Source organism: Manduca sexta, unplaced genomic scaffold (genome assembly GCF_014839805.1).
Source record: "Manduca sexta isolate Smith_Timp_Sample1 unplaced genomic scaffold, JHU_Msex_v1.0 HiC_scaffold_3579, whole genome shotgun sequence".
NCBI lineage: Eukaryota > Metazoa > Arthropoda > Insecta > Lepidoptera > Sphingidae > Manduca > Manduca sexta.
Window position 1 is genome coordinate 1 of NW_023594662.1, and position 12,931 is coordinate 12,931.

At 36.9% G+C, this 12,931-nt stretch overlaps 1 protein-coding gene across 1 annotated transcript; it reads right to left on the bottom strand.

Annotated features, from left to right (window-relative positions):
• Positions 1 to 238: 238 nt before the first annotated feature.
• Positions 239 to 9,952, bottom strand: LOC119193058 (regulator of hypoxia-inducible factor 1-like; the record flags this gene model as incomplete). The annotated part of the gene is made up of 3 exons (XM_037446753.1): positions 239 to 418; positions 6,583 to 6,768; positions 9,786 to 9,952. Coding segments are annotated over 3 exons (533 nt in total), but the record flags the coding sequence as incomplete, so codon positions are not given.
• Between the last annotated feature and the right edge of the window lie 2,979 nt (positions 9,953 to 12,931).

The following is a 12,931-nucleotide window of genomic DNA, read 5'->3' on the forward strand; positions in this document are numbered from 1 at the left end:
TACTATAAAAAGAATTCGTCGCAGCGGCAACATCATGCTTTCAGTCCGAAACACACTCACGCACACGCCATATTCGCATTAAACTACAAAATTATCAAAAAATCAGAAATATAAAACCACGATTTTGGTGAAAATATTAGTTATTAATGGATTAATTTGGCACAATGTCAGCAAAGGTGAATGTATGTGGTTTCATTTAGTAACGCAATGTCAAATTTACCCTATATGAGGTACTTACTCAGGGAATATGCTGACGCGTATAGGCAGGAGGTTCATGAAGTAACTTTGCAGGAAGGGTATCAGAAGACTGACCACCATTACGGCTGATAGAACTGGGACTCCACTCCTCGGCCAGCGCCATATGATGAGCAGAACCACTAGCGTTACGAGGAACAGCTGTGTGTCTGTACCGAGATACCTGACACCAAATATTTAAGTCTCATTTGGAAAGTAGTATAAATATTTGTGTTGTGGATATCAGAATATAAAGAAGTGTAAGTTTTGAAATGTCAGGGGAAAGATATAACACTACTTTTTAGCACACCAATAAAGTTTACAAATAATGATTTATGTTCACGCGAATGCTAGATATCGAAATAAAATTATTTCTCGGATTTTCCTGTGGCTTTTCATATTATGATTCTCACTCAACGTTTCGAAGACTTTGCAAACTTTATGGTCACAGGGTGGACTGAGGTAGTGATCGTCCGAAAAGTCAAAGTAACTTTAGCTACATTTCACAATGGTCCGGTGTAGTCTTCGAAAAACGTCGCGTCGGGAGAAAGACGAATTATAATAAAAAACCGCGAAGAACCTGAAAATATCTTATAAAGTTGTCTATGTTATTTATTTTTAAATTTCTCTTTAACTTTAATCCAAGATGCCAACAAAATAAAGTAAAGTAATTTCAACAGATTCTAAGCTGCAATAATAAAAAGCACCGAAACTTAATATACCATTCGTAAAATAATATTAGTCTATGGACCATATATAATTTTTAACTAACCAAATGCCGTATGAAGCGGCAATAACCTATTTGGGTGTGGAACGGACTGCTGAGACGCAGGTTCAAATCCCAAGGGCACACACCTCTGACTTTTCTAAAATTATGTGTGAATTCTTTGTGAATTATTGCTTGCTTTAACGGTGAAGAAAAACATAATGAGAAAACCTGCATTCTTGATAAGTTCTCTATAGGAATTAGATGGTGAGTGAAGGCTACCAATCCGCACTAGGCCAGCGTGGTGGACAAAGCCTTATCCATCTCAGTAGTAGAAGCCAGCGGTGGGACAGTATATAATACAGGGCTGATATTATTATTGTTAAATGACGGTGGCTTAAATATAAGGAATTTATGTTATAGTGTCAAGAAATCTACATTTTTAGTTACATAACCTGACCTAGAATAAATAATTTTGTATCACGCAGACAGTTAAATGCAATTAAGACTTGGTTTCGGACAGCAAATTGGAAAATAATTTCCTGTGAACAATATATAATATACGGAGAATAACGCAAAGATTATAGGGTGGGTATAAATATACCATCGCTTTCTTAATATAGATGTAAATTGTAAGTTTTGGATGCGATGTGGCAGGTGGTAGGATATATTTTATATCCGCCCGGATAGCGACAACCGTACACAAGGTGTTAAAACCCACAGTGGCCCACGTAAGGGTGTCGCGTTCTAGGATCAGCCTGTGTATATCCGGTTCCAACAGGCCGGCATAATTATGTCGACTGTTAAGGGTAATCTCTGGCAGTCGACATTATATTAGACCCGACTCTACTTACCATAACATGTAGAGGGTCACGTTACCGTGCCTTGCAAAAACGCTTTTTTATCTGGACTTATATTTTCAATAGTTGATAAATAACCTGTCAATATTATAGAAGCATCTGACCAACTTGACCTCCTTTTGTTAGTGGTTTGAATGACGAGACGAGCTTGCCGTTCGGCTGATGGTAAGCGATACGACCGCCCATAAATAGTAAAACACCATCCAATACCTTGAATTACAAAGTAGTTTTTAGTATCCCTGCGTTCGCCATCCTGAGACTTGAGATGTTAAGTTTTGTTATGTCCAATAGTTACACTGGCCACAATGTTCTTCAAACCGGAACACAACATTGAATTTGCGGTGGTACATACGCAGGCGGACTCTTACATATGAGAGTCCTACCACCAGTGAAATGCACAGTGTCTGTGTGGCATCTACGTTAAACTTTAGCAATTAAATACCTTCACTGCATACAGTACAATATAACTGATTTATTACTATCTGTATAAGCCCCAGACACGCATGATTACTGCACCAAACAACCAATTTCACGCACTCTGCCGGCACAAATTGTCTCATGCATTATAATTGTCCACGCGTCTCGAATTGATTTAACTGCGTCCTTTTCCTCCTGGATAACGTGAACTCTATCTGTAACTACCTTAAAGATCGTATTTGCTTGGCAAATGGAAGCCAAAATGGAAGGTCGAAGTGAAAAATTGCATGTTTGTAAATATAGTAATTTTTGCTAAATTATTTCTCATGGTCAGACCTCTTACTAAAATGGGATGCTTGGTGGTAGGTATCCCTTATGCACTTTGCCTGTTGGAAGCGTACTGTGGGTTTGAATTCAGCCCTCAAGGCCATCTCTAAGTAATGTGTTTATGCTCCGTTGATTGTCGCTCGCTTTGACGGTAAAGGAAAATATCGTGAACAAACATACTTATGAATTTTATTTGATATTCGAAGGTGTTTGAACTTTAGTGCTCTAGAAATCTTTTAGAAGGTTTCTGTTGCGTGCGATACGTAAACAGTTAAAGTGCCGCAACAATCATGTATGACGGAATTGTTCCTTTAAAATGTTCTAAGAAATAATTATAAAACGAAGTCCCCCGCCCTATATACATCTGAATGTGATAAACTCAATAACTACCTAACGTATTTCGATATAATTTGGTATGGAGATAGTTCGAGACCCTGGGCAGGATAGGCTACTTTCTATCCCGGAAAACTCTTACACCCGGGCGAAGACGCGAGTAAAAGCTAGTATGTAGGTATAGAATTTGATATATTTCTACTAAAATAGGTATAATTAACTTATTTATTCACATTTCTTCCTTGAGTTAGTTTACTGTTATTTATATCTTTATTTACTTTTGTTCTAAGCTGACTCGGTGGCATATTTGTAGTGCGGGGTATATACCGCTTTAAAGTCCCGGTTTCAAATCCCAGGTTGGGCAATGTTGGATTTTTCTGTTCAATATCAGTTGGAATATGGGGCTGATGGCGACATACTCGCTCTTCCTCTTCATAGCACGAAACATGGCGAAAAGTGCCCTGGTAACATATCTGCCTACCCTTTCGGGAATAATGGCGTGATGTATGTTCTTAGCTACTGCAATTTAAGCCATAATTTAAGCTAAGTTGCCCACTTGTGTATTTCCTAACATCCATTAGAGAAACGGAACCAAGGTTTATTTGCTTTGACAATATCATTCCGTCAACTTTTGCGTAATAGCACGCGAAATTTTGATGTTTGATAATGTTCAAACATGTTTAATTTGGGCTTCGTGTAAATATGTGTTTCGTTAGTAATTGCATGTAGACTAAATGTTATCATAAAGGTCATTAAGGTTCAATATTGTGCAATAATTAAATGCGACGTATATCGAAAGAAGTTTTGAATACTCTGATATTAATTTTAGGCTCAGAAAGTATTAGTCAGAAAATAGATTTCATCACATTATGAAAACCTAATTCGAAGACTTACATGCGACAAATTGTGAAAATGTTGGTCTGTTTTAGAATTAAACGCCAAACCGCTGAACGAATTCAGATGTTTGGAGTACAAATCGTATTTTGGTTTTTTTATTTACACAATTTCTAAACATACATTTATAAAGGCGGTCTTAATACTGAAGGCATTCACTACCAGTCAACCTACATATAGCCTAATATATTCCAGAAAACACAACGGATTTTTTATTAGGTAGACGCGAGTAAAGCCGCTCGCAACACTAAAGCAATAAATGCTCAAAAACAGGTTCATGCAAGATGTATGACTATCTTCATATTTAATCAGCTTTTACACACAAAACGGTTGTTACGAAACGGAACCAACTCTTAGCGGAAACCTCATGTTTGCTTTGATACAGCGAGTTTGTTTGTTAAAGGAAATAGCACTGAGAAATATTATTTCAATTAAAATGAAAGAGATGGAGATACTTTTGTTTGAAGATCAATTGCATTATACAAATAAGCATTAAGAAATTCATTTTTCAAAAGTATTTCGATGTACAATTCATTTCCATGAACACACTCACGTTATCACGCATTTATCCTCGAAAGGGTAAGCAAAGGCGAAACCTGGGCACCAACTTTTTGCCAAGTGTGTTCCGTCCCATGATGTGATAGACGGCGAGCCTATCGCCAGTATCGGGCACCAATATCAGACTCTTGGCTGATACTGAGCAGAAAAACCCGAATATTACTTTGCCAGACCTGGGATTCGAACCCAGGACCTCAGTGCTACCGTACCGCTCATACAGGACAACCACGCCACCGAGGCAGTCATCATGACAAATATTCTATTAAATGATTGCAATTTGAATCTACACATCGATCGAGGAAATGGGCAATCAGAATGAAGCTAGTTCGAGATGACTTATTTTGATTGGTCTAGTCTCGAAAGATGCGCTGACAGTTATATTATTTCTTCCCTGTCATAATAATATAATAACATCAGCCCTGTATTATATACTGTCCCACTGCTGGTCACGGGCCTCCTCTACTACTGAGAGGGATTAGGCCTTAGTTCACCACGCTGGCCTAGTGCGGATTAGTAGACTTCACACACTTTCAAAATTCCTATAGAGATCTTCTAGGTATGTAGGTTTACTCACGATGTTTTTCTTCACCGTTAAAGCAAGCGACAATTCACAAATAATACACACATATTTTAGAAAAGTCTGAGGCGTGTGTCCTTGGGATTTGAACCTGTGGACATTTATCTCGGCAATCCGTTCCACACCCAACTAGGCTATCGTCACTTTTTGTTCCCTAAACTGGTCGAATCTAATATGCCAACGACTGGAAGTCGTACATTCTTCAGCCGTCTTCTAACACCATTTAAATAAACATTGTTACAGCAATCATAAATCTTCCAATTCCAACATTAATGAATGAAGGATTCATTCATTAAATACGAAGGTCACTAAGAAAAACTGCCTTAAAATTCGGCCTTTGATGTGAAATCTCGAATCACAAGGCCATAGTTACGATAAAAGACTTTCGCAGTTCCACGTTTTTTGTCGTCAGAAGGCAGTGTGATGCGTATCTTAATGTGGGTAAAGGTCATTTTGACTTGAAAATTTGAGTTGCGTTTATTGTTGGTTTAAGATGACTTTGTGATAATTGTTTTCATAAGAGTGAGTTTGTAAGTCGTTTCGCGAGTCAGTGACAGACACTATACAAATAAAAAACGAATAATTCGACTAACACACTGCTCGCCTGATGGTAAGCGACATGGTTTAATAGGTTACATGCCTATGTTAGGATATAAGTCCACCATATCTAATATCCTACTAATATTAATTATAAAGACGATTGTGAGGATGGATGTATGTATGTTTGTTCCTCTTTTACGAAAAAAACTACTAAACGGATTTGGATAAAATTTTACAGTAATATAATTTATACATTAGAATAACACATAGGCTATAATTTATAATGATTTTGTGTAATTTAGTCATAATATAACGATACATATCAAGTAAGTCGGAAAAAAGTTATCCCATAAAACTCCTTCACGCAGACGAAGTCGCGAGCAAAAGCTAGTTACCTACATAGAACAAACAATTTATAGGTATGACCAGCAATAGACTTATCGATCAGATATGGTATTCCCATATGTTTTTTGTTTTCTATAAACGTTAAGGTTTGTACAAAGGCTCTCACCTACGGGCTCCAGAACTTCTAATGCTTATGTCCTATATTAGGATATACGTATCCTTCATAATTATTGCATCAAACCCATCAGCCGTGTCGGAAATGCAGCGATAATTTACAACATTTTGCAAACCTCGGCTTCCTTGCGTTGCGCCTATAAGCCGCTCAAGCGTGGTAAGAAATCATTGAGTAGTTACTTGGTAATTTATGAAGAAAAAATAACAATTTAACAGCCCAATTTGCTTAGTGACCAACTGCTTGAAACTGAATGCAATGTCTTCATTCCCACATATGTTTTAAAAATATTTTATTCGAGATGTTATTTTTATATATACGAAATGCCTACACTTTACCTTATGGTTAGTGAAATGACCTTCGCTTAGATTATCTGGCTATGATTATCCCTTGCCAGTCGACACAATTATGTAGGGCTTTTTAAAGCCGTAAATACACAAGCTGATTCCGGAATGCGAAATATTTTGGCTTATATAGTAAGTTTTAAACCTTGTATAATTATGCTATCCGGGCAGGCCAAAATATATCCCACCATTGGTAGAATGCAAAGCAATACCTATAGCCGAAGAAGGTCATATAAAATCTCTTATTTGGCTATTAACTATAAGTATAAACTTACCAAGCCTGAGGTAGACATAGATGTTCAAACGGAAACAAATTTGGCATCAATATGACCAGTTGCCACCAGTTACTGCGGCACATGTCTCTTTCCCGCTTCACCACTGCGTCCCACATAGGTCCTGATCCTAGATGCGGGACCCACGTCATCGCCAGCCCCATCACCACCAGCACCGCTGGCATCAGTCTGGAAGAGAAGGAAGTTGAGAGTTGTCTTTATAACTTCTAATTATAGAAATTCTTTGTTAACCTAAAAATTGTGATCTTTGTATTTCGTGACGAAGGTATGATGATTTCCTTGAAAATTTTAATTGTTTTTCATACTTGTTCAATAAGAGTTCTTTAATTACTTAAAACGACCATATCATGTTCATGCAATAGTATATATACATTTTTACCACACAAAAGTTTAAGTGACCTTAGTCTCGTCAGTTGGATTCATTTCCACTAAGTTATATCAGATTATCGAAATACTAGCTTTTGATTGCAGGTTCATTCACGTTTATCTTAAAGTAAAATAGATATCCGGAGCAGAGATAGATGAAACCATTCAAGAAGAAAATTACTTCATACAGCTCATATCTAGAAACACTAATACAAATATAAAAGAACTAATAAGAGACATAAAAGGATAAAGGAATATTGAAAGTTTTTATTATTTAAGGATTTCTTGAATCTGAGTAGCAGTTTAAACAAAAGAAAATATAGAAATTAACGAGTGTTTGATGTAAAATGTAATTGATTATGTATTTACCAATTCGATTTTAGACTCTCGTGACGCTAGAAAAAGTATTAGCAATCTTAATGTTCGTATTGGAATTACACTTTTTACAATAAAGACTAAGACAATTCAAGTATTTCGTAGCAAAATAGAACAAGAAGCTTCAAGAATAACAACTGACCTAAATAATAACAATAATGAATTTTGCGCAACTCAATGCGAAACGTAGTTGAATAATTCATCTACAGAGGACATTTCTAAAATCCCTCTAATTTTGTTGTGATACTATTGAAGCATATTGTTGAACTAGACTGAGAAGCCTTCCAACTGTTTACTAATATAAGTCTTCTTAATTCTTACAATTATAACTAAAGTTGTATATTTAAAATATTCAGTCATATAAACAGCTATATTTAACCGACTTAAAAGGGGGAGGTTATCAAATCGACGTGTTTTTTTTTTTATGTTTGTTACCTCAGAACTCGCTCATTTATGAACCGATTTGGAAAATTCTTTTTTTATTCGAAAGAGTTTCTTTCCAGATTGGTCCCATAAAACTTTTTTCAACTTCGCCTCGGTAGTTTGCTTTTAAAATAAAAAAACTAGAATAATTATGTCGTCCAAGAAAATGAAATCGCGAATTTAGCTTTCCTGTGACGTATTTAGTTATGTTTTTGCATTGAGTTTGGTTGACTGTACTTCTCACATACTTATACATATAGCATAAAACTTTTCCCCGTGTCAGGGGGTAGGCAGAGGCGTAACATTTAATCGCGATAGTCGTACTGTGTGTGAAACATATCTGTTGTGTTTTTGTGTTGGGTTTAATTGACTCTACTTCTTACATACAAACATTTATGTATATATCATTACACCTTTTCCCCTTTTTAGGGGTAGGCAGAGATGTAACACCACAGCGCGATAGTTGTAGTATGATCGAAATATATCAGTTGTATTTTTGCGTTAGGTTTGCTTGAATCTGCTTCTTACATACATATATATAGCATCACACCTTTTCCTCTTTTCAGGGGTAGGCAGAGGTGTAACATTTCAGCGCGATAGTCGTACTGCGAGCGAAACATATTAGTTGTGTTTTTGGGTTGGGTTTAGTTGCCTCTACTTCTTACATACATACATAATATATATAGCATCACACCTTTTCCCCTTTTCAGTGGTACTCAGAGGTGTAACTCCTCAGCGCGATAGTCGTATCGTGAGCGAAACACAACTATGCCATTGAGACGGTCTATTTTTTACTAACACAAAAAAGCAAAAAATAAAAATAATTTTAACAAAAAATTAAACCGCCTTCAAAAACCATTCAAAACCAAAAAATAATTTCACATAACAGTTATATATTGGATACCAATTTTGGAGTCGGTGCCTAATTAAAATTGCTAGTTAAGCTAGATAAATACATTAACAAATATACGAAAACAATGTGCTTCCAGCGTACAAAATCAGCAAGTCAGATCGTCACAGGAGATGAACGCACCGCCGCAACACAGCAAATGGAAGCCATTAAGGAAATATTTAAATTTGTGAACTGTACACTACCCAAATTCTTCCCCTGTTACATATAGCTGGTCAAATGTGGGTATATTACACTCCCTGCCCCGAAAAAAGAGGAAAGAAAAACATGGAACACCATACATGTGCTTGGCATTACACCTCACTATGTATGTTTGTTAGTAGTAAACGCGAACCTATTCCTTTTAATTCATTTGAAAGAAATGTAGCTCATAGACGGACTATGCAACAAATATAGCTAACTAGCAATTTTAATTAGGCACCGACTCCAAAATTGGTATCCAATATATAACTTTTATGTGAAATTATTAATAAACGATTCCAATCTCTTTTCTCGATCTATTTCAAAAATGCACCAACTGAGTTATTTCTATCGGTTCATTCTAGGCTTCGGATTGAAGATTGAGATTGGAATCCTTTATTGAGCATTTGGAACCTTACAATGCCCAGTATCATGCTGACTAAGAGTGGGAACGATATTCATGAAGAAATGTCATAAGCTAGGAATAGAGATGCTATAAAAATATATTGAAATGCTCCTAGCCGAATTTGGGCCACGGCTGCCAATCTGAACAGAGATCAGCCAGGTACACAGGAAATATTATAGTGCACAAGTGTGTGCGCAATACACAAGCACTCTCTGCTCCTTAACTCTCATAGTCCGGTGAGACGGCAATCCGACATGACCGGAGAGGGATCAGGCGCAGGATCAACGGCTTTACGTGCTTTCTGAGGCAGGGTTATCACACCGCCAACTTCCTGACACCGAGCTGCGACTGAGTAATTTTTAAGATAGATAAACCCAGTCAAAATCATTTTGGTCCGACTCAGGATTTGAATCCAGGAAACCGTGTAAAATTACAACTACCCCAACGAGGGAGTCGAAATAAAAACATATTATTATAAAAAGGAACGAACTATCGATGTTACATATCGATAATGGCGTTGCTTACCTTAACCATCGATTCACAAGGGCCATGGGTACAGTCTTCAATGTAAACGGATGTGTTTCGGCATACACTAGCATCTTGTAAGCCATGAGGAAACCTCCCATCACAAAGAAAATTTGGACGATCACTCTTGCGTTGAACAGTAGGGCTTTGAAGAAATCGTCGTAGGACTGGAAAAAAGAAAGTATTTTAGAAATAAATTATGATATACTATGGTATTCTTGATATAGATGAACCGTCTTTTGTTATTGCTTTGAACGACAAGACGAGCTTGCCGTTCGCCTGATGATAAGCGATACGACCGCCCTTAAACAGTAGAAGCACTATCCAACACCTTCAATTGCAAAGTATTGTTTGATATTCTACTGCGCTCGCTATCCTGATACATGAGATGTTAAGTCTTATTATGTCTAGTAGTTACACTGGCTACAATCCCTTTCAAACCGGATCACAACAATGACTACGCACTGCTGCTTGGCGGTAAAATAGACATCGCGGTGGTACCTACAGGCGGACACATACAAGAGACTTACCACCAGTAGATATTATTAGAATTTCACATAATAAAACTGGCCACTACTTGTAGGTCTAAATTTCGCAAAAAGCGAGTCTGCAAAATGTATCATATACATTTTAACATGAAACTATTTCTATATAATAACCAAATCTACAACCTAAATAAATCAACCTAAGTAATATCTATATAGTGTTTTAAGATTTTAATAGAGAACGGAAAGTAGGTTAAATAAAATTTCGTACTCACACGATGGTTACTCAATCTACCTTCAAATAGCAAAAATATCAATTTAACATTCTTCATAATAATATTAGCCCCGTATTATATACTGTCCCACTGTTGAGCACAGGCCTCCTCTACTACTGAGAGGGATTAGGCCTTAGTCCACCACGCTGGCCTAGTGCGGATTGGTAGACTTCATACACCTTCGAAATTCTTATATAGAACTGTTTTCCTTCATTGTAAAAGCAAGCGATAATTCACACATAATTTTAGAAAAGTCCGACGTGGGTGCCTTGGGTTGTGAACCTGCGGACATTCGTCTCGGCAGTCCATTCCACAGCCAACTAGGCTATCGTTGCTATAAAAATTCTGCATATTTTTCCCATATTGTGATTTGCACATTTCAATACCCGTATTAGCATTTTTCTGTAAGTGTATTAATATTCAAGGATGCTGTGCCATCTTGTCACACGGACATATCAAATAACACCCTTATTCATAAACGTTTTTTATCTAAGGACGGAGTAAAGCTGTGATAACAAGTCTGTTTTTCAGTGCCCAACGGCACTAAGAAACAGACATAGGGCCTTGTGATTGGCTAATATTGTTGTATCTCAATATTAGCCAATCACAACGGCCCTATGTCTACACTGCGAGGGCTGTCATGCCGTCAGCACTGAGAAACAGACTTGTTATCACAGCTTTACTCCGTCCTAGATAAAAATCTATAAATAGGGGTAACAACTTAATACCTATTGGTAATAATTTTTGGAGTACAAATTTGGTACTGATGTCCGGTCTATAACTTACATACATAACATAACATCACGCATTTATCCCCGAAAGTATGCAGAAGCGCAACTAGGGCACCTACTTTTCGCCAAGTATGTTCCGCCCCATGATGTGATAGGGGCGAGCCTATCGCCATATCGGGCACAAATTCAGACTACGGGCTGATACTGAGCAGAAAAACCCAAATATAACTTTGCCCGACCCGGGACTCGAACCCAGGACCTCAGAGCGCTATTGTACCGGACATGCAATACAACTACGCCACCGAGGCAGTCTATAATTTACTATACTGTTTATGTGACTATAAGTAACTATATTGTTGAATGTCTTTGATTACAATACATTTAATAAATCACTACTATTAAACCATAAAGTAAATTGCTGATTAAACGACATATAATTTAACTGAGGATAAATTGCCAATTGCAATAGTTCGCAGAAATATTAAACGAAGATAAACATCATGCATTTATCCTAATAATATTATAAATGCGAAAGTTTGTGAGGATGGATGTATGTATGTTTGTTCCTCTTTCACGAAAAAACTACTGAACGGATTTGGATGAAATTTTACAATAATATTAGTTATACATCAGAATAACACATAGGTTACAAATTATAATGATTTTGTGTAATTTAGTCATAATATAACGATACATATCAAGTAAGTCGGATTTTTATGGGAAAACCCTTCACGCTTGTGAAGCGAGCAAAATCTAGTATTTTATAATTGAACTTGCTTTAGGTCGGGGCTCCGCTACCGTGTTAGTTTTCCGTATAAAAGTCCCTTTATTGTTTGTTAGTTTTGTGTAAAATGGAGCCCATATTTTAAGTTAGACCTCAAGCTATACATCGGTGAAATTTGCATTAAATTCCATGTAGTAGTTTTTGTATTATGCGTGTACAAACATACGAACAGACAGACAAAATTCTAAAACGATTGTTTTGGCTTCTGTTGCTCTAAGAAAATCCCATATTAGTTAATTCGGTAATACCTGGGCAAACTCAGTAATATTCATTTCGTTATTTAAATATCTATACATAGTTTAAAACAAAGTCCCCTTTTCTGTCTGGCTGTATGTTATCGTTTTTCTCAAAATCTGCTAAACGGAATTTTATGAAATTCGGTATGGAGTTAGTTTAAGACCCTGGGAAGGTAAAGCCACTTTTTTCGGGAAACTCTTTCACACGAGTGAAGCCGCGAGCGAAAGCTAGTTTATTTATAAATTAACTTAATAACCGGAGTTAAGTTTCTAATATTCAGCCGAGAAAATTGCTTGAATAATTTCGGGTGCGTGATTTGCAATATTGTTATACCATTTGCTTAGCGGTGGACGAGTTAGTTTGTAGTTTAAATCCTTGGGGTTGTAGACAACCAACATTTCCACGGCAATATACGATCAAGTATGGTGTTATCACACTGGTGGTAGGTCTCTCATATGTGAGTCCGCCTGGGTATACCACCGCAATATCTATTTCTGCCGCCAAACAGTAGTGTGTAGTCACTACTGTGTTCCGGTTTGAGAGATATTGTAGCCAGTGTAACTACTGGACTAGACTTAACATCTCACGTCCCAGGATGGCGAGCGTAGTGGAATACCAAACAATACTTTGTATT